At 51.2% G+C, this 21,292-nt stretch overlaps 2 protein-coding genes across 5 annotated transcripts in view; both read left to right on the forward strand.

The window, feature by feature from the left end:
- The window catches only part of JAKMIP1 (janus kinase and microtubule interacting protein 1), a 155,876-nt gene that overhangs the window by 103,716 nt on the left and 30,868 nt on the right, over nt 1–21,292 (forward strand). For all 4 annotated transcript variants that reach the window (XM_061420778.1, XM_061420775.1, XM_061420777.1 and 1 more), the window contains 5 exons: nt 745–885; nt 2,629–2,688; nt 15,848–15,976; nt 17,105–17,233; nt 18,643–18,726. In XM_061420778.1, coding sequence (XP_061276762.1) covers nt 745–885; nt 2,629–2,688; nt 15,848–15,976; nt 17,105–17,233; nt 18,643–18,726 — 543 coding nt within the window. The remainder of the gene's footprint in view (nt 1–744; nt 886–2,628; nt 2,689–15,847; nt 15,977–17,104; nt 17,234–18,642; nt 18,727–21,292) is intronic.
- On the forward strand, nt 2,705–13,057 carry LOC133249830 (uncharacterized). The gene has a single exon (XM_061420779.1). It carries the CDS (start codon nt 10,964–10,966, stop codon nt 11,120–11,122), a length of 159 nt encoding a protein of 52 aa, XP_061276763.1. The 5' UTR covers nt 2,705–10,963; the 3' UTR covers nt 11,123–13,057.

The following is a 21,292-nucleotide window of genomic DNA, read 5'->3' on the forward strand; positions in this document are numbered from 1 at the left end:
GCGTGTACCAGGTGGCCTGACAGCGGGTTTGCACCTCCGCTCTGCCATCTCCACCTGGGGTCCTTGGGCCCAGCCCTCTTCCTCATCCATGAAATGGGATTGAAAACATCAGTGCTCTAGGGTCAGGGACAGGATGGAGTGATGACACAGAAGGTTCTCACAGAAGACCTGGCACATTGGGGCAGCTCAGTAGGCCGACAATTACAGTTTTGCTCCAAGTGCTTTGAATCAGGGCCTTTCATTTGCTCCAGCAAGAATGACTGGTCTTTGTGGTCAGAGTGGTGTCTTGCAGCTGATGGTTTAAGGAATACTCTGAGTTTCATTGTCCAAAGTAGCCTCAAGCATGCCTGTTGTACAGCTGAGAAGACTGAGGCTCCGGGAGATGGAACACCCTTCTCCCTGTTCCCTGGAACGTCCAGGTGTGAATGTGCATTGTTACCACGTGGTGTGCTCTCTTCCCCCAGGACCCACGCTTTCTAGGCTCAGGGCAGACGTCCACCTCTCCCACCCCGTTGCCTGCTAGTCCTTCCTGTTAGCAGTGGGCACAGTCGGCCCCGCCTCGAGCCTGGCCCTGGTCTGCAGCTGTCTGCTTCTCCAGCGTGGGGACCAGGGAGCAGTCATCCCTCCCTCCATCTTTCCATCCTGTATCCCCAAGCCCACACTCCATGCCCTGACGTATGGTGGGTCCCTGACAAGGGTTGTGGATGAGCGGCCCTGTAGTGTCCTCTCTTTCCTTGGCTGCAGAAAGAGAAACTGTCCGCCCAGGCGTCCCTGAAGAGGCACACTTCCTTGAACGACCTTAGTCTGACACGGGACGAGCAGGAGATCGAGTTCCTGAGGCTGCAGGTGCTGGAGCAGCAGCACGTCATTGACGATCTCTCACTGGTATGTCTGCGCCTGTGCCAGTGCCAAGCCCTCCGTGGGGTGCCAGGAGACATGGGCCTCCAGAATAGCATCAGGGGTGCAGGCAATGTGGGGGCGCAGGGGGGCAGGGGAGCATCTCACGGAGCTCCTCCTGGTGATGGGGCCTTCCTGCTCCATTCTTCCAGAAAGCAGCCTCCACTTGCTTTACACGACATCACCCGGTATCTGGGAGCGGTTTCCATGGTTACTCTTTTTGCTCAGCTCTTATCCCGAGTTTGCTGCCATTAAGAAGCAGCAACAGCCTCTGTTGAAAAGAGTCTCTGGCCTTTACAGAGTGGGTGTGATCGATCTGTCCTGGAGAAGTCTGATTTTTTTTTTTTAGCCTATTATTGCAGACTGTGAATTTGAAAACCGGAACCTTATAATCAGACTGGAATTTGAAGGACTTGCTAAGACATGTGTGTGTGTTTGTAAGATCAAGGAGGGGGGAGTGTGAGTATATCTTAAGGCGGCTGAGTGTGACATCCAGAGAGTTCTGCTGCTCTCTGTGGAAGGAGCTTAGGGACCATGAAGGGAGCATTTGTAGTGAGCTTTAGTTGTATCTTAGAAGCAAAGAGTACTACTTCAAAAAATAGAAAAGCCAGTGACCAAAGCTCTAGAAAAGGCTTTGACTGTAAGTTGTCCAATTCACTTTGCTTGCCCATCTCTCCATCTCTGCTCCCTCCTTCCACTCACCCATCTATACTCCCTCCCCTCCTTCCATCTGCCTTCCCATCCTCCCCCTCTCCCATCCATTCCTTCCTCTCTCCATCCTGCCTTTATTCCACCCCCCTCCATTTATTCTTTCAACCTTCTTTGCTTCATTGCACATAAAAGTCTTTATGCCACATAAGGCGAAAAAAACACACCCAGCAAAACGATGACAGGGTTGAAAGAGGAATAATAAACAGATAAGACGAGAGAAAATGAAGATGGCAGCGTCAGTCAAGATCAGGAGGGACACATGGGTGGACCATAGGGTTGTTGCCAGGCACCGTATTTGTCTCTGGGTGTCCTGACAGCCAAAGAGGATAGGAGCAGCCTATCAGAAAGGAGATAATCAGGAAGGAGAGAATTTGCTGCTTTCTTCTGGGGCAGAATGCTGCTACTCCTGCTAATACCCCTGTAGGTGCCATTTCTACTGACAGAAGCCACAGGTAATCGCAGTCTCTTGCAGGGCAGGTTCTACCACTTATAGCAAAGGAAGAAGCTGAGAATCAGAGAATCTCTTGCAGGGCAGGTTCTAGCATTTATAGCAAAGGAAGAAGCTGAGAATCAGGGAAACGAGGTGTGTGTCATCTGGCCAGGAAGAGGCCCCATGGGGCTTTGGCCGCAGCTCTGTGTGAGATCGAAGCCACGAGTTTATTTTCTGTTGGGGTCACTGACAGTAGGTAACTAGGTAACACCGCTTGACTCGTTTTCACTTTCACCACTTTCAAGTTTTATAGCTTCCAGCCCCAAAGGCAGCCAGGGTGGAGTTTTACAGTACTGGCCAACCTTGGCATTTTTTTCCTGGGAGGGTCCAGTCCAATTCACGGTGTGGCTCTGTAGCTGTCAGTTCTGAGAAGCAGCCGTGCCCTGGGTGCTCAGAACCTGGGCCTACCCAGGCCCGGTGCAGACCGGTAGGCGCAGCAACTTTGTGAGTTACGCCCTCTTGGAGCCAGTGGGTCCCTGGGCGTGATGTGAAGACTGGCTGAAGATGCAAATAGTTGTGTTTCCTTCTAGGAGAGAGAACGGCTCTTGCGGTCCAGAAGACATCGCGGGAAGGGCCTGAAGCCACCCAAGGTGAGCCAGCGGTGGCACAGCTGCCCTGCTCTGGCTCCATGCCAGGATCTGCAGGACGGTGGTCCAGGGATGGAGGAGGGGAGCGAGCAACCCATAGAGGGGCCCTGAAGGCAGGCACCCTCATATCTCTGCATATTTGATGCAGAAAAACCTGTTATAACTACTTCTCAAAGCAACATAAATAACTAGGCCATGGACCTGGTTACTGTCATTTATTCATGGAAAATTTACAGACGTATCCTGTATTTAGGCCTCTGGGGATGTGCGCCCAAAATTAAAAACATAAATACTTAGACCTTTTGAAGGATTTAAAGGATACCTGGTCTTGGTTTATAACATCTATATATCCTGTTTTGAAGAATCAGGGGCTTCAGGCTTTTTTGGAATGATGCAGAATGCATTCTTCCTGGAAAATGTGGTTTTGCCCTTTTTATAGAGACGTTGTCCAGATGTCCAGTGAGGTGAGCAGAGGCAGTCTTGGAAAACTCAGATGCCCACAGGGATCGAGCTGGAAAGTAAAAGAACAAATTGGTTTTTTTTTTTTAAGATTTTTTTGATGTGGACCATTTCTTAAGTCTTTATTGAACTTGTTACACTATTGCTTCTGTTTTATGTTTTGGTTTTTTGACAAGGGGGCATGTGGTATCTTAGTTCCCAGACCAGGTAGGTATAGAACCCACACTCCTGCATTGCAAGGTGAAGTCTTAACCTTTGAACTGCTACAGAAGTCCTGCAAATTGCTATTTTTAAAAAGGCCTTAGTTTGCATTAACACCTGGAAACATTTTTCACTTCCATGAAGATGTGGGCCTGGTCACCTTCTTATTAAACCAGATGCCCCTCCTGGTTTATCGTTTGGTAGAGATATGGCTATATAGAAATATTTCTCATCTATAAAGAAAACAGCCATGCAGATGTCTTACTGAATGACCATGGATATATGGCTTTGGTGTCAGTGGGACAATAGGGAGTGATGGGGACTGTGAAAAACTGGGTCCAGAATATCAGCTGCTGTAAGAAAGTGAGCCAGGTGGTGTCAGATAATTCAGTCACTCAAGAGCGTGGAAATCTCTGCATTAGTGTCCTAGGACTTCTGTAACAAGGTACCACAAACTGGGTGTCTTAGAACAGAAATGTATTAGCTCAAGGTTTTGGAGTCTAGATCTAAAATCAAGGTGTTGGCAGCACGATCCCAGCCTTTAGGGAGATCCTTCTTTGCTTCTGGTGATTTACTGGAAAATTGGTATTATTTGACAAGACTTTCCTTGTCTTCAGTTCAGTTCGGTCACTCAGTTGTGTCTGACTCTTTGCGACCCCATGGACTGCAGCACGCCAGGCCTCCCTGTCCACCCCTCTCTGTTCCTTGTCTTAAAGCTGCACAGCTGCAGTCTCTACTTTTGTTGTCATGTGCTGTTTTCCCTGTGTGTCTCTGTTTTTGCATAGCCATCTTCTCATAAGGACATTAATCACACCCCAATCCAGTGTGCCCCCCTTTTAACTGATTATTGCAATGATTCTATTTCCAAGTGAGGTCACACTCTGAAGTACTGGGGGGTTAGGGCCTTAATATAACCTTTTTGGGTTGGGGGGCTCATTTCAACCCATAACACTTCTATGTAAAATCTCAGGATTGTGAATGTTGGTGCAAATTGTTTATAGTACACTCTGGGCACATAAAATATATCTTGAACCAAATTTGTACATTTGGATAAAGGTTTATTTATAGCATCTCATTTAATCGTCATAGCAACCCTGTGAGGTTGGTGTTATTTTTTCTATTTTAAAATTACAGGAAGTATATAGGTATAAAATATATAAATAAGTCAAAGAGGAAAAGTAACAGACCGACATTTAAACTCAAATCTGGGGCTCCAAGGCCCAAGCTTATGCCACCAAGTCAAGTTGAATGAGGTACAAGTCTCTATGCACTGACATCAGAATCTCAGAGATGGGAAGCGGTTCAGCAGAACTTGGTTATATTTAAATACCTATTTTTATTATGGAAGTAGTATAGCCACATTGTAGACTATCTGGAACATAGTGGCCCATCATGGCAGTGCCTCCCCGGTGCGATCAGTGTTGGCATTGTAATGCAATCTCCTTCCCCCATCCTTGTTCCGCTTCACATTTTTTAGATACTGTAGCTGTAATTGTAGAATACATTTTTGCACCCTGGGTTTTTACTTACCATTATACCATAAAGCATTTTTCCGTGTTATGATGCTGTCATCATAAATACGAATTTTCAAGACTACATAATCTGTTGAGTGGATGGGCCATAAATTTGTCTAACGTTCTGTGTCCACCAAGCGTGTCTGCTTCCAGCTCCTCATGGTTGTGAATAATACTGCAGTAAATGTGTCTGTGCTTAGCAGACTGCTCTTCACCAGCCAGTTCTGCTAGATTCCTTGAGTGTTGAACGTTTCATTGGGTGACCACCCTTTCGGTCTTCTTGGACTCCCCGCTTCTGTAACTGTAACCACAGTGAACTCCTTTTGTCCAGAAAACTGTGTCCATAGTCTGGATCGTTCCCATGGATAGATTCCCGGAAGTCTACATGTGGGTCAGAGGGTGTGAAGGCTTCGATCAAGAACATTCAGCCTTCTGTCTGCTGTATAGAAGGGCTGTGTCCTTTTGCCCCGTTGTCAGTAATGTACATGATGGCCATTTTCACCACAAGACATGTTTAAAAAGTAACCATCGAAAGGAATTCAGTTTGTTGCATGAACTGGCTGTGTTGTGGCCTCATACACCCCAGAAAGGGTTTCAGGAAACCCAGTTTTGTGCCATGACTATATTTTTCAAATGTTGTCAGAATATCCAGAATAAGAGATTGTTTCCCTTTTCCTGTTTCTGAATGTGTCTATGGGAAGAGAACTTCACAAAGGCCTAGACTGGACTTAGGATTGGCTAGGCTTGCATGTACTGCAGGCAAGGTGGGCAGGAGCTGTGTCCTGCTCACTATGTCCTGGTCATTGCCTGGCACAGAGTGGGTGTCCCTAAATAGTTGTTGACTGAATAAACAAATTGCTCTTACTGGAAAAAACGCATTTACCTAACACTGGATCATTCCAGGATGCGGAAGTTTGGTCACTGTAATTACAAGAGTTTGACGCCACTAAAGGCAGAGTCTTGGAACCTCTAGGGGAATTTCCTGACCCGGCTTGGGGTCTTTCCCACTTACTGTGACCCACCAGTATTTTCCTTTTTCTCAGGATTCAATGTACAGCTGTTTCCCTTATGCTCCTGCTTAATCCTAGCTAGTCCAGGGCCGGATGGATGAGTGGATTCATCGGGACCTGGGCAGGTTTTTAGTCCCCAGGGCTTGGCCCTCAGGCCTGGGCGGCTTCCCTTCCTTCTTTCCCACATGTCGTGGGGATCAGTACTTTCTTTTCTCTCCTTAAATAATCTTCCTTGCACTCTGTCCCTCATGCATACATGCACTTTATCACTTTGTCCGGGTCTTTATGTGACAGAGTGTCTCGGTGAATGCACCGAAGATTCCAGAACTTTCCGTCCCTGCTCTCCAGCTGTTGCAAGCCTCTTTGGACTCTGTAGTTCCCTGCCAAGGGTCTGCTCCATTTCCACACCATAGCCCAGCTGCTGCAGATGCTCTGAGGACACAGCAGTCATCTTCCAGGGCAGCCAGCATATCCTCAACAGCTCCCGACCTGTCTCACTGGGCTCCTGGGGACAAGACTGGTGTTGGCTGTCCCTGCCTGGGGACCTGCCGTTGATTTTTCAGCCCTGGGTGGGGGTTACAGGAGAAGGACCTTAAGTGGTTCCTTGGGCCCTGTCCAGGGTTCAGGGCTTGCTCTGTGGAAGGTGTGATCAGGACCTAACTGGAAACAGAGCCCCTGCCCTGAAGTGGCAGGAGGTAGTGGGTCAGCCATTGGAACGTGCAGCCTAGCAAGGGAGAGATGTGTCTTAGGAGAGAGCTGGGCCCATAAAGAATGGCTAAAATGAGTACAGTTTGCTCACTTGTCTTGAAAGTAGAGCTGAGATCTTGGACGAGGCTCAGGAACTATGGCCTGGAGCAGCAGGAAGTCAGGCCAGCTCCTAGCTGTGAAGCCTTGAACTCTGAGAACCTGTTTCCTGGTTCTTAAAACACGTATCATATCTATGGGATCAATTGAAGCATCTGGCTCCAGGCCTGAAGAGTAGACAGGAATCAGTAAATTATATTATCCTTTTTCTTTCTCCCTTCATCTTAAATGAATAGCTTTCCTTTGGAGGGCCTGTTAGATGCAGGCCCTGCATGGGGGGGTTAGATGTGAGGCCCTGCCTCACCCTGCCCCCCATCCCCCTCTAACTCATGGCCCCCATTTTTAAAAGAGGCGGCTTCCCTATAGCTTAGATGGTAAAGAATTTGCCTGCAATGTAGGAGACCTGGGTTCAATCCCTGGGTCAGGAAGATCCCCTGGAGAAGGAAATGGCAACCCACTCCAGCACTCTTGCCTGGAGAATCCCATGGACAGAGGAGCCTGGCAGGCTACAGTCCTCGGGATAACAAAGAGTTGGACATGACTGAGTGACTAACACTGCTACTACTGCATTTTTAAAGAGAGAGAAATAGTCTCAGGTAGCAGCAAGGTGACATCCCCACCCTTTGAGGGAGGCTGGGAAACATCAAAGCACCACTGGAGAGTCGGCCCTTCCTGGGATCCAAGCGTCAGCTCTGTGGTCCCCTCTCCCGAATGGACCAGGCCTCTGCTGTCACCAGGACGCAGGTCACCCTGGGGATCTTCTTGAAGGTCACTCCTGGTTCGCAGCCCCTGCATTCACTCTGACAGTACACCTGAAACCTATCCAAACTTGACCTTGTGCCCCGAGGCCAAGCCCACAGCCTTGTGGGAGGAAGAACTCGGTGTCTGAAGCTGCCCTGGGACAGAAGCCGGGGTGCCATGCCTTAGCCTGGCCACACGCCTGAGTGCTTTCCATCACGTGCACACTTTCTCCATTTTTAAGTAGCCAAAGAAACCCTTTTTCCCCTCTCTGGTCATTTCCACTTGACTTTGTTCCCAGACCACCTTTCCCCCACGGCTCCGTCCTCAGCCTTTCAGCGTGGGGAGGGCTGGCTCCTGCCTTGTTTGCCGGGTTATAAGCAGCCCCTAGCACAGCGCCTGGCCCTCACCGTGGGGCTCGATCGCATGGACTAAGGGGGCTTTTCATCCTTGCAGTCTTGCCGAGGTTCCCCCCCGAGCAGCAGGCAGCCAAGGGCTTTCGCTCCATGTTTCAGTCCCTGGAAGGGATGAGGGCTTGGCCCTTCCAGCCTGGGCAGCAGCCCATCATCTTGTTCCCTCTTCAACGGCCAGGCAGGTGGCTAAGCTTCACATCAGAAGCACGTGAAGCCCCACAGGGAGCTGCTCCAAGGGCCGCCTGCTGGCTTCGTGGGCCCTTCGGTAAAGGACTCTGGAAACGATTGGGGCACTGGAGATGGAACACGGGCGCGGTTTTGAAAGTGCAGGGCCACACTCAGGCAGCTGAGTGGCTCAGCCGCACACGCAGTCTGTACTGTCCTACCTGGGGGAAAATCGCAGGTTGCTGGGCAATGGAGAGAGGGAGAGCAGAGCTAGGAGCCTGCCTTGGCCATTTCACCTGCCCAGCGTACCTCATCTAGCACAGCAATGCCCATGGGGACATCCAGATCACTTCCAAAGACTTTGGGATAGACAGGAAGTAATGGTGGTCATAGGCAACATACTCTAGCAGGACAAGACACCCCAACACCAGGAGTGAGCCTGGGGATGAGACTCAGTCTTCAGAGAGGACCACGCTAGAAGGCAGGTCTGCAGCTCCTGGCCCCCTGCCTAGAGTCAGGAGGGGACCCTAGATCCAGTGTGGAGGGGCTTGAGGCAAAGGCTCCCTGATTCCAGACCCTCCCTTCCAGGCCCTTGCTTCTTCATCTGTGTCCACCTCCTTCCTTTGGGTCCTCATCTTCTGTTCTGGGACCATTGCCACAGCTCTCTGGCTGCTCCCCTGCTTCCAGTATCTTCCTCCCACCAGAACTGTCTTTTTAAGGCAGAGGTCTTACCCTGCCACCTTCTTCCTTAAAAAACCCTCCACTGGTTCTCCTTTTCTCAGGAGATGAATCTAGGGCTCTTTGGCTGGGCCCTCAGGGCCTTTCGGGACCTGGTCCTGCTCACCTCCTGCCCCGACCTTGTGGCAGCTCGTGTCCAGCCAAGGCAGAACAGCTCTCAGCCCCTCCATCCCCCTATCCCTCTCACCATTGTCTTGGTGCATCTTGTTGCCCTGGGCATAACAGAGCGTCAGGTGATGGGTACAGAGGAATTTTCACTTTTGAGGAATTTCTGGCAAAGTGGGTCTAAGTAGATCCAGGAGGCAGCCCACTGTACATGTGTCATGGCTTCCACAGAGCCAGGAATCCTTCTGCCAGGGATCCTTCTTCCAGGCAGAGGCTGTCTTTGGTTTTTCTTGAGGGTCCAAGTGCAGAGCAGCTTAGAGAGAAATCAGGTCTTTAGGCTTGTTGCAGAACTCAACAGTTTGTAGATGGCTTGACTTCTAGGATTATCTCCCTCCTCCCTGTTAGCTGAGATTTTTTTTCTATTGCTAGTGCCAAAAATTCAAAGTCGTTTAAGCAAATAAATGAATTTATATAGCTAAGAAGTCTAGACGTCCGGTTTCAGGTACAGCTGGATCCAGATGCTCACGCGCAATTATCAGGGACTTGTCCATCTTCATCTTTCAAGTGTGCTTTCCTCTGGACTGGCCTCTTTCTCAAGCAGACTCTCCCATGTGGTGGCCCAAACAGCTTTAGCAGCTTCCAGCTGGCATTATACCTGACAACCAACCTTTGTGGTCAGAGGATCTCTCTCCTCAGTGGTTCCAGCAGAAGTCCCGGGACCGGTGCTCCTGGGTTCAGCCTGGTCACAGGTCCATTCCTGACCCAGTCCCAACTCTGGAGGCACCTCATTTGGAAAGACAATTTAAAGACTTAGCACTAAATTGCATAGTGTGACCTGGTTACATAGCTCATATCATGGCTACTTTGAAAGGATCAAACATTATTGAAGTTGAAATATATATGAACTTGGCTATACGTATTTTTTTCTCTTGTGAATTGGGGCTTCTAAAGTGGTACTAGTGGTAAACAACCTGCCTATCAGTGCAGGAAACTAAGAGACTTGGGTTCGATCAGTACCTGGGTTGGGAATATTCCCTGGAGGAGGGCATGGCAGCCCACTCCAGTATACTTGCCTGGAGAACCCCATGGACAGAGGAACCTGGCAGGCTATAGTCCATGGGGTTGCAAAGAGTCGAACATGACTAAAGCATCTTAGCACACACTTTTGTGAATTATTATTTGCCTCTTAATGTTGCTTTGTGCTTAGTTGCTCAGTCGTGTCTGACTCTGCGACCCTGTGGACTGTAGCCCACCAGGCTCCTCTGTCCATGGGGATTCTCCAGGCAAGAATACTGGAGTGGGTTGCCATGCCCTCCTCCAGGGTTGCTTTAATACCTTTCAAATAAAAAGGTTTACTTTTTAATGGTGAAATCTACCCTTTTTTCCCGCTAGGAGGGTTTTTGCATTTGATCTTGTGGCTAGAGAAGCTTCTGCAAGAAGGTGCCCTCATAGGTGCTACATGGGTGTGGGAACTGAGGGCCACTCTAGCTGCCATTTTTCTATCGGATGGTGGTTTGCTTCAGTTCATATAAATGGTAAAACAAATGCTTATGGAAGAATTGCTAAGAACCCATGAGTTCAGCTAGTCTGGGGGCACGCACAGGGTGAGGGGATGAACTGAGAAATTTCCTAAGTACACGAGGCAGGAGGCACCTCCCTGTTTTGTGCTCTGGTCCTGAAGAAGGTTCTCTCGGCATCACGGTTGCTAAGGCTGTTCCCAGGGGCCCTGACGACAGGGCGACTCGGGGAGCCTGGGGCTGGGAGGAAAGCCCCCAGAGAATCAGCCAGCCTGAAGGCTGTCTGCTGTGACTGATTCACCCAGGCCCAGCCCCTGGAAACTGGCTCCTCTCAGCCCACGATCTGCCCCAGAGCCGGCATCCCTTTTAACAAAGGCACACCTTCTAGAGCATCCTGGTTGTTCTCAGAACGGTGCAGCGGAGAAGGAAGGCAGTGGACCTAGTGTGGTAGAGGAAACGAGAGCGCTCTGCAGAAGAATCAGTGCTTCCTCCCAGGACTCGAGAGAGGCCTGGAATCTGGTGGCAGTGATGTGGCTTCCAGCTCCCCTGACATACACAGGCTAGCGGGTCTCAGACTCTCTGCCCCGCCCCCTCCCCGCTCCCGCATCCCCACCATGGAGTACGTCCTCTTCGTGCTGTATTTCTCCTTTTTCCTCTGTCTCTGCACCCTGGTGTGTCTGTACTTTTCTGGCTGCCAGGAGATGACCTACAAGCATGAAGGTAAGCGGCCAGCTTTGGGTCAGTTGCAGTCGTGTGAATATCAGCGGCTGTGATTGGAAAGCTCTCCTGTGCCTGGGATTATTGGGAATGACATGGAGGAGAGAGGAGGCCGTGAGAAGCTGGGCTCAGCCAAGAGGTTGTTTATTTGGGGGACGGGGTGCCTCCCTTTTTCCCCTCTGTTCACGTGATCTGCTAAGAATGAGCACCTTTGTATATTCAGCATGTCAGTGGAGAAGAAATGTTTATTTTCCAGTCATGGTTGCCCAAACTGCATTTCAAGCGTTTGGGTTGGTTTATAGAAAGATGTCAGCAAGACAGGGCTTTGGTGGCAAAGAAAATAGAAGTCTGGAGAGGTGGGCCCTTTTCCATAGACGATGCATTTGGAGTGAGCAAAGATGGAAATCTTATGTTCCTGAAGTTATTTTTCCCTTAGGAATTTCCCAGGGAATTTTTGAATGATGGAGGCTCCAAAAAATCAACAGTTTCTATTGTGCTTGACTTTCTTTAAAAACCCCATTATGAGCTGAGCGTTTGAGAAACAGTATTTCCAGGTGATTTTCCTTTCATTCCTTGGAGAATTGTATGTAATTTCGTGTATATGAACATGCAGTGGAAGGCAGGGTTGCTTGGTCTCCAAAGAAGACAGCCACCAGATTTTCACTTGAAACGTTGTCTTTTTTTTTTTTAAAGCTAGTTTTTTTATTAATAAAGCCATAAATTTATGTGGTGCATTTTGGCTTCCCATATAATACAGTCAATTTAAAAAAAACTAACTCTCAGGAAACAAACCAACCCAACCCATATGTCACACAAGGTGGGGGTGACTCGTGGTCACCTCCCTACTGCCTTGGAATTTGTGTGTGCTGTGGATTCATGGATCGTCTCCTTTGTGGTCATAGGATTATATATTTTAATTTTTTAATTAGAGGAAAGTTGCTTTACCATGTTCTGTTGGTTTCTGCCATACCACAACGTGAATTAGTCCTAATTGTATATGTATATCCCTTCCCTCTTGAGCCTCCCTCCCCCGTCCCAGCCCTCCCCTCTAGGTCATCACAGAGTGTCAGGCTGGTCTCCCTGCCTTTTACAGCAACTTCCCACTAAATATCTACTTTACACAGGACAGTGCATGTTGGTCAGTGCTACTTTCTCAATTTGTGCCACCCTCTCCTTCCCCTCCGGTGTCCATAAGTCAGTTCTCTATATTATACTTTGAATGTCCTTGTGTGTTTGAGCCCGCCTTCGGAGCTGTTTCTTCCTTCCCTCCTCGCAGCGTACTTCCTCGGGTTCTGTCTCTGGAGCCACATGATACTTCGAGGTGCTCCACTGGGGTCCAGGCAGGTCAATTTTAAATGCACAGCTGCAGCATCTGTAGTTAATACCCTGGTTGTTATTTGTCATTGTTTAGTCACTAAATCATATCCGACTCTTTTGCAACCCCATGGACTATAGCCTGCTAGGCTCCTCTGTCCATGGAATTTTCCAGGTGAGAATACTGGGGTGGATTGCCATTTTCTTCTCCAGAGGAATCTTCCTGGCCCAGTGATCAAACTCACATCTCCTGCTTCTCTTGCACTGTAGGCGGATTCTTTACCACTGAGCCACCTGGGAAGCCCAGTACTCTGTTTTAGGGCTCAGTAATTCCCAGGTGGCGCCAGTGGTAAAGAACCCACCTGCCAATGCACAAGACATAAGAGACGTGGGTTCGATCACTGGGTCAGGAAGATCCGCTGGAAGAGGGCATGGCAACCCACTCCGGTATTCTTGCCTGGAGAATCCCTATGGACAAAGGAGTCTGGTGGGCTTCCATCCATAGGATCACAAAGAATCTGACACAGCTGAAGTGACTTAGCATGCACGCAATTGAGTATTTAACTCTCAGTCCCACAAAGTTTCAAAAAGCAGGTCACCCTAGGTAATGGAGCACTGAGTCATCACCCCCCCCCCCCCCGCAAGAATAGCCCGCAATGCCTGCAGTGGGTGACCACCGCCTGGCCTCGTGTCTTGGCTGTGTGGAGACTGTGAGGCTTAATGTTTCCTGGGGCTGCATCCTTGTGCCGGGCAGGGGCCTCGCTGCGTCACTGCTCACTGCTGATCAGCACAACGGGCCTGTCCTTGGAGGCCTTGCAGTTAGCAGTGTTTACAAGAAATGAGGTCAGCTGAGTGGCTGCCCAGAAAAACAAGGAGCCTGGGGCTCGAGTGAACCGCATGTGTGCAGACGAACTGAGTGCTATGAATGTGTCCGCCGTCAAAGGTCATGGCCACAGCTCTCTGGAGGTGTGGCGTCTGGAGCATCATTGACACAAACTCAGGGGGATTTCTCAACCCGGGGGCTGGAAGTGTGCCTTTGAGCATAGGAATGTCTCCTCCAACCTCCACTCAGAGAGGATTGCATTTGACGTTGATGGAGTCTAGTAGGGACTCATGTCTACCTGGTGGACTCGCCTGGGGTGCACCGCCAGGTGGCTGCCCACCGATGCGGGCTGCAGGAGCGAAGGAAGGGACACCACGTGCAAACCCAAAACTACTCGTGGGTGAACGTTTGTTTACCGTTGAGTTCTTTGCAAATACTTATTGAGCAACCAGTATTTCTTGAGCGTGTCAGGCCTTGACATCAGCACAGTGTATCTTATGTTAGGCAGTGATGAGCATTATGGAGAAAAATAAAAGAAGAAGAACAGAGAGGTGGGGGTGGGGAAAGGCTAGTTAAGACTTTGATGTGGTGATCAGGGAAGTCTTTTGATAAGTTATGTTTGTGCAAAAACTGGAGGGAAGGGAAGGAGAGGGTCACGTGGGTTCTGGGGGACAGCATCTGGGAGTACAAAGGCCCTGGGGCAGGCACGTGGAAGGGGCGGAGGTGTGCTCGGCGGTGTGGCTGGAGCACAGTGGTGAGCAGGGGATGAGGCCGGAGCAGAGCAGGGGCAGGCGCAGGGCCTGTGGACCGCGCTGTCGATGTTGGCTTCAACTTAAGTGTAGTGCAGGGCTTTGAACAAAGGACAAACACAACGGGATTCTTATTACAAAATAGTCACTCTGGCCACCAGGTTATGGGACAAAGGCAGAAGCCGGAAGGCCAGTAGTGAGAGGTGATGGTGGCTTGGACCAGGAGGCAGGTGCTGGTTCGTGGAGGCTTGGATCGTGGGTTGAAGATCGAGCCAGCAGGGTTTCTCTCAGAGGCGTGGAGCATGGAGTGGAGAAAGGAGTTGGTTTTTGGCCTGAGGAACTGTAGAGGTGGAGCTGCCAGTGGTGAACACAGGTTAGTCCGAACATGGAAACAGCAGGTTCGGGAGTGTTAGGTCAGTGTTCTCCAGCCTCCCTGGAACTGTCGAGGAGGTGGCTGACGTGTGACCCGGGAGTTCAGGGGGCAGTACGTGTCCCACCTGTGTTAAATAAACAAAAAGCATAAGGCGAAAGCAGTTTGCAGAAACACAGTTGTCAATGCAAGGCTGTCGTGGGCGCCAGCCGTGGCCGGGGGCCTCCCTCAAAGCCCCATAAGAGATGCTAAACTGTGCAGGGTGACAAAGGAGCTCCCTTTGCCTCACTTCCTGGTTCTGAATTGGTTCCTAATCCTGTTAGTGCACCAGCCACGTTTTTCTGACATCTGGACCCAAGAGTTTGTACACCAGCACTGGCTCTGACGGCGGGAGGTGCCTGAGCATGTGGGGAGCGTCTCTGTGTGTTGATGGGTGGGGAGGGACCCCTGCGAGAGCCTGGTTCAGATTGACGAGTGGGAGCCTGGAGCTTGGCTCCGGATTTAGGTATGGTTCTTTCTTCATGGTCAGGAGCATCCCTGATTTGTAAAATCAAAAACCTTCTCACGGACTATTTGAGGCGGGCGGTGAGGGGGGGAGACCAGTGTTTCTTGGACAAGGGATGTTGATCTGGTGATTGTGGGCTGGTGTCTGTGGTCCCAAGGGACTGAAGCTCTTTGGGGCAGGGACCACACCTGGTTTTGATTGGTTGTGGCCCCCCAGGCCCCACCCAGGGTCTGACCCATAGAAGGCGCTCAGTCAGATGTTCACTTAAGGAATGAATGAATAAGTGAGTGAATGAAGGCCCATCTCTTGTGATATTCGGGGTGAGAGAAGTGCTGGACAGGGTAGCTGGAAGCCCAGCACACAGAGCCTCAAAACTGCCTCTGAATCTGAGTACTGGGTGTATATGGGTCCATTACGCCATTCCTTCTAATTTTGTAACTGTGCTTGTTAAAATAAACTAAAATTGCCTCTTGGGGCACGTCTGGTGGGGACCTGGGCCCCCCGCTCCCCAACTTGCCCAGCCAGTCAGAACCCCAGGTCCACCTGTGGACACTCTGCCCTCTCACCATTCCGTGTCTGACCTACAGCCCGGCATCTCACATGGCCTGCCCCTGCCCTCCCCTCCCCCACTCAGTATAGCAAGGATGCTACTCACCGTGTGTTACCACGCTGGGCACCTTGCTCGGTGACCTCACTTTGTGCTCAGGGGTGAGCTGGGGGTCCTGTGTCCCTCTGATGGAGAAGGGAGCTGGCTCTCAGACAGGCTGTGTGGCTCCCTTGCAAAAGGTCATCAGCACGTGAGCCTGAGCCAGGGTTGGGCCAGCACCCTCTGTGGTCACCCTCCACCCTCTGACCACCTCTGGCTGCTTCTTTCCCCCTCAGCAGTCACGCCCCCCCCCACCCCACTCCTGGGATGCCCCAGTGGCCCTGATGCACAGTGTCTCCCTGCAGATGACGGGGTGGGGGTATCCAGGCGACTCTTGAGTCCCTCTCTCATGCTTTGCAAATTGCCTTTCACAGAAGCATGTTGTGGAGACATTTTTTGGATTTGACGAGGAGTCCGTGGACTCGGAAACACTGTCGGAGACGTCCTGCAACACGGACAGGACGGACAGGGCTCCGGCCACACCCGAAGAGGACTTGGACGACGTAAGCGGGCCTCACCCCCGGGTGCTTGTAAGGGGGTGCCTCCCACCTCACCTGGGCTCTGTAGCCTCGGTCCCTCCCTGTGAGACGAACCTCGCAGGACCTGTGTGGTCACAGCCTGTGGCCAGGGAGGGTGGTCCCCACTTTGACGGGTTCTGAGAATGGCGATGGCGGGGTGCCTGCAGTCTGGAGGGGCCCTTTCCCTTCCCAGCACAGATTTCACACCGGAGACCTGTAGCCACGGCGGTGCCGCTTGCCCTTTGTCATTAAAACTGCTGTGTGGTGGTCTGCCCCTCGCCTCCCCCCAGGCTTGTACACACACACACACACACACACACACACACACACACACCTGTGTATATAAAGATGGTGTGTCACTGTAGGAGAGGATGCGAGCAGCACAGAAAAGAGCAGAGGGAAGCTGACTCCTCTCTCTCACGCTTTCCTGACCCTCCGTCTCTGCACATCCACCTTCCTGTTCCCTGCTCCAGAGAGCCTGAGTTACACAGGAGCAAAGAGCAGCCCCTTCCTCCCACCCTGCCCGCTGGGATTCATTCAGGAAACCCCAGTCAAATACGATCTCGTCGGACACACGCTTTTTGATTTGCCTTTTTCACCAAGAATGTGTAACAGGCTTCTTTCAGCACCAGATGCTGTTAGTCATCATCCTCCGTCCTGAGCAGACCCTCGTAGATCCACACGTGCATCCAGCCTAAGGGCTCCTGATGAGAGGCGTACGGGGCTTCCAGTTTTTCACAACTGCAGCGATGTTCTTTGGGTGGTTGTCTCCTTGGGAGAAATCCCCAGAATGAGACCTGAGGGGTGGGAGGGGTGCCTTTTACAGCCTAGACGCTCGCCATGCAGTCGGGACTGGCTCACCCTTGTTCCCCTGCACACGATTCAGTGATTCCTGGGGTTCAGGGAGCTCCAGGGTAGATGGCAGAGAAGGGATCTTCCCCCCAGCACTCTCTCCAGAGCCCTCCAGTTAGGTCCTGGCCCGGGCCAGTCTGTTAAGTAAGAGCTGGCAGCGGTCGTGACATCTGCACGTTGTCTTTGCCTGACTTGACCCTGGCACTGCCGTTCACGTCAAGTCACGGGCTTCCTGATGCTTTTCTCTTCCATGACGTGAAGACGACAACCCGAGAAGAGGCTGACCTGAGATTCTGCCAGCTGACCAGGGAGTACCAGGCCCTGCAGCGAGCCTATGCCTTGCTTCAGGAGCAGGTGGGCGGGACACTGGACGCCGAGCGAGAGGCCCGGGTAGGTGCCAGCGGAAGGTGTTGAGGGGTCGGACAGAGGCTGGATGTCCTGTGCATGCCCTTCCCAGCAGCCGGATTCTGTTGAGAGGGGATGGGGGTTGCCTGGCAGCCTCCGCTGTGGTGATGTTCCAGCATTTGGCAAATCCAACGGGAGCTACCTGCCCGTCCTCAGTGCAGGAGCAACATTTGCAGAAGAAATGCTGCTGTCTCAGTGTCCTGTGCCCCTTCCGTTGGCAAGAAGGGTTTCAGAAGTTTGACTCAGTGATGAAATCAGACTCACTGTGAAACAGACATCTCTCTTTCCCGGCTGAGAAACCCCCAAGAATGTTCCTAAGGCACACAGGCAGGGCTGCCCAGTTAAAGCCCACCCAGCGCTCTCTCGGGTCCCTGCTGGCCACCCAGGTCTGGACCATACCAGCCCTCATGGCTGGGCTGACCTCCACCATCTAGTAACGTCCACTCACTGGCCATTAGCCCATCTTCAGGAGTTGCACAGACCAGACTCGGCCAGCCCTTCCCTCTGAAGGCAAGAGGGACCCCTGGGAGGGCTCCTGCTGGGGTGACTCTTCACCCCAGCACACACCTGTTTCATTCCCACAACAGCCCCATGAGGTAAGGGGTGGCAAATGAGGCTGTGGAGGGAAGCTCCTCGGCTACAATAGTGTCAGCCTGTAACCTGTAGGTCAGAGGAAGTACACTGGAGGTGTATGCTGGAGGTGGTTTGGACTGAAGCATGGGTTTCTTATTAAAAAAACTTCAGCTCCTTGCACCATTCAAAAGTTGACAGATTTCACGTAGAAATCCGGGTTCCTGGCTTCTTTTGAGAGCTCAGAGCATCTGGTAGCACCAGTCTTCCCATTCCGGGTAGTCACCTTTGGCTGCAGCTGCTGAGTGGCAGCGTCCCCTCTGAGTTGAGACATGTGCCCCTGGTTTGCCACAGTCGCCACCACTCCCTAGTACCCTTCACCCAGTCAGTCTCTCTTATTTATACTACCCGCCTGGTCCTTGGGGTATCCGGTTTTCAGCCCTCGCTGTCGGTGATACCTTTGTCAGGAGATGGGCTGAGCAAGGGAGAAAGTGTGGCTGGCGTTGGTGGTACAGCCACGGCACGGGATCAGGAAGCTGGGCTGGGAGCTGACATGCTGGCCCCTCACTCACCCTCGTGAAGAAGCTGGCCGCTTCTCCAGGCTGCGCTCGTCTCTCAACAGGGGTGGCGCTGACGGCCTGTCAAGGCCTTGCGGTTCTTCCAGGTGTCACACCCGTGGGTGACACAGGAACCAGGCAGGCCAGTCGGCACATGTGCTCCTAAAAAAAGGGCCCGTTTCTCAGGACCGGATGCCACCTTGTCCTTTCCCCTTCTCTGTCATCATCCGCGGGGACCTGCTCACTTCCTGGTCTTTTGCATTTCAGACTCGGGAACAGCTCCAAGCTGATCTGCTGAGGTGTCAGGCCAAAATTGAGGATCTGGAGAAGTTACTGGTTGAGAAGGGCCAGGTGAGCAGAAACGGTCACGTGACCTGTAACTCTTTGCATTTCTATCCCCTTGGTGGTGTCGCTGGGGTCTTGGTGCCCAGGGGGATGGTCTGTTGATCTATATCATTTGCTCTGGAGATGTGAGAGAAAAAAAAAAGAATGTTAGCAGAGTTCAGGCGAGACTATCCCAGCTCATTTGCCTCTTTACCAATTTTTTAAAAATCCATCATGTTCTGAGAGTCTACTTGGCTTTTTCTTTGTTTGTTTGCCAAATGTACAAGAATAGGAGACAACTCCAAACATAAAGTGATCAGCAGAATCTTTTCTGACTTGAATCTGGAAGAAAAGCTGACACTGCCTATGAGGATTCAGTTGTGCAAATGAACTTGCAGCTAGCTCTCAGTGATGGCAGAGGTGGCCATGGGAGCCGGTCCAAAACTCTCCATGAGGCAGGGGAGCAGTGCAGAACATACACCACAGCCAACAAGCCACAGGCCAGCCCTGCCCCTGACCTGTTGCACAGCCCTGGGAAAATTACGTGATCTCTTATGTCTCAGTTTCCTCATCTTTAAAATGGGGCTAATAATAGTACTTAACACATAGGGAATGGGGGAGGAGGGAGACTCAACAGCAGCCTGGGTGGAGTCCAGGGGGAAGATGAGGCTGTTTTCACACTTCTGTCCTCACCTGCCATTGACCTCAGCTTCCCTCTTTCAGGCTGAGCTCACAGGTTGCAACCCGTCCAACCACAGCCTATGATTAAGTTAACCTCCCATCTGAGGTGCTAGGCCCTGTTTTTGGGTGTGCTCTGCCCCCAGTGCCTGCTAAATAAAGGGGCCAGTCTGGGACAAAGCACATGGCCGTTCATTCAGCTAGCACTTTACCAGAGCCCTTGCCCTGTGCTGGGCTCTGTGCTCAGCGTGTGGGATCATGTATCAGTTGGCTATTGCCGCCTAATAAAGCACCCCAAAACTGAGTTGTTTACAAATAACAGAAATTTTGTGTGCTTACAGTTCTATGGATCAGCAGTTTGGGTGGTTCTTCTGCTGGTCTCCCCTGGGGTCACTCTAGAGGCTTCATTTTGCAGCTGATTGGGGATAGATGGCCCCAAATCACCTCAGTGTCCTGTCTGCGCATTAGTTCCAGCTGTTGGCCAGGCTCTCATGGTCTCTCGTCCTCAAGGAAGCTGGCTCCTTTAAGTAAAGGTCTTGGAGCAGGAAGAAAGGGAAGCCCCCAAAGCACAAGTATAGGCCATGCCTCTGCCTGCATCACATTGGTTAATATCCCGTTCACCAAAGAATGCTTCAGCCACACCCAGTGGTGAGTTTGCTCCTTGGGAGGAGCTGCAGAGTCACCTTGCAAAGGGGCAGAGCCATGGGAGGGCCACTGCCAACAACCTCCCACAGGAAAAAAGATGAATGGACCCAGCTCTGGACTCAGCCTCATGGGCCTATACGTGTGTCAATACTGGGAAGACACAGGGTGATACGCGCTGGGTAGAAGGAAGGGAGGGAGGAAGTTCCCTCGTTTATACCTTCATCCATCCCCTGGCATTTACTGAGCATCGGCTGTGTGCTGGGCACCGTGTTAGGTGCTGGAGATGCTGGTATAAAGACAGACTTAGCCCCGCGGCTCATGGAACGTTCCTGGACAGAACTTGTCCAGACAAAGATGTGGTTAGGCAGAGGGTCTCGGATGAGCAGAAGTGTGTTACTGTGATGACACCAGTTCAACGGGCACATCCATGGGGGTGTGGCCCAGACACTTGCCCTCGAGCCTAAGAGAGCAAGCCCTGGAAGGGCTGCCAGGACCAGCTCAGGTGTGCTCCAGGTGCTTTTCTGTCGGTGATAACAGATGTTCAGTTAAGTCACTCAGTTGTGTCCAGCTTTTTGCAACCCCATGGACTGCAGCACGCCAGGCCTCCCTGTCCATCACCAACTCCCAGAACTTGCCCAAACTCATGTCCATTGAGTCAGTGATGCCATCCAACCATCTCATCCTCTGTCTTCCCCTTCTCCTCCTGCCTTTAGTCTTTCACAGCATCAGGGTCTTTCCTAAGGAGTCGGTTCTTCCCATCAGGTGGCCAAAGTATTGGAGCTTCAGCTTCAGCATCAGTCCTTCCAATGAATATTCAGGACTGATCTCCTTTAGGATGGACTGGTTGGATCTCCTTGCTGTCCAAGGGACTCTCAAGAGTCTTCTCCAACATCAGAGTTCAAAAGCATCTGTTCTTTGGTGCTCGACTTTCTTTATGGCCCAACTCTCACATCCATACATGACTACTGGAAAAACCAGTAGCTTTGATACAGATGAGCTCCCTGAAATTTAGGGAACATGAGTGGAGGAGGAATGCACTGCAGACCTGCCAATTCTCTTTTTCAGAATTAAACGTTTAGAGCAGTGGTCCCCAGTCTTTTTGGCACCAGGGACCAAGTTTATGGAAGACAATTTTTACCCTGACCGGGGCGGGGGGTGGTTGGTTTCAGGATGATTCAGCACCTTATATTTATTGTGCTCTCTATTTCTAGTCTGACTCACTAGAAAAGACCCTGATGCTAGGAAAGATTGAAGGTGGGAGGAGAAGGGG

Source organism: Bos javanicus, chromosome 6 (assembly GCF_032452875.1).
Source record: "Bos javanicus breed banteng chromosome 6, ARS-OSU_banteng_1.0, whole genome shotgun sequence".
Classification (NCBI taxonomy): domain Eukaryota; kingdom Metazoa; phylum Chordata; class Mammalia; order Artiodactyla; family Bovidae; genus Bos; species Bos javanicus.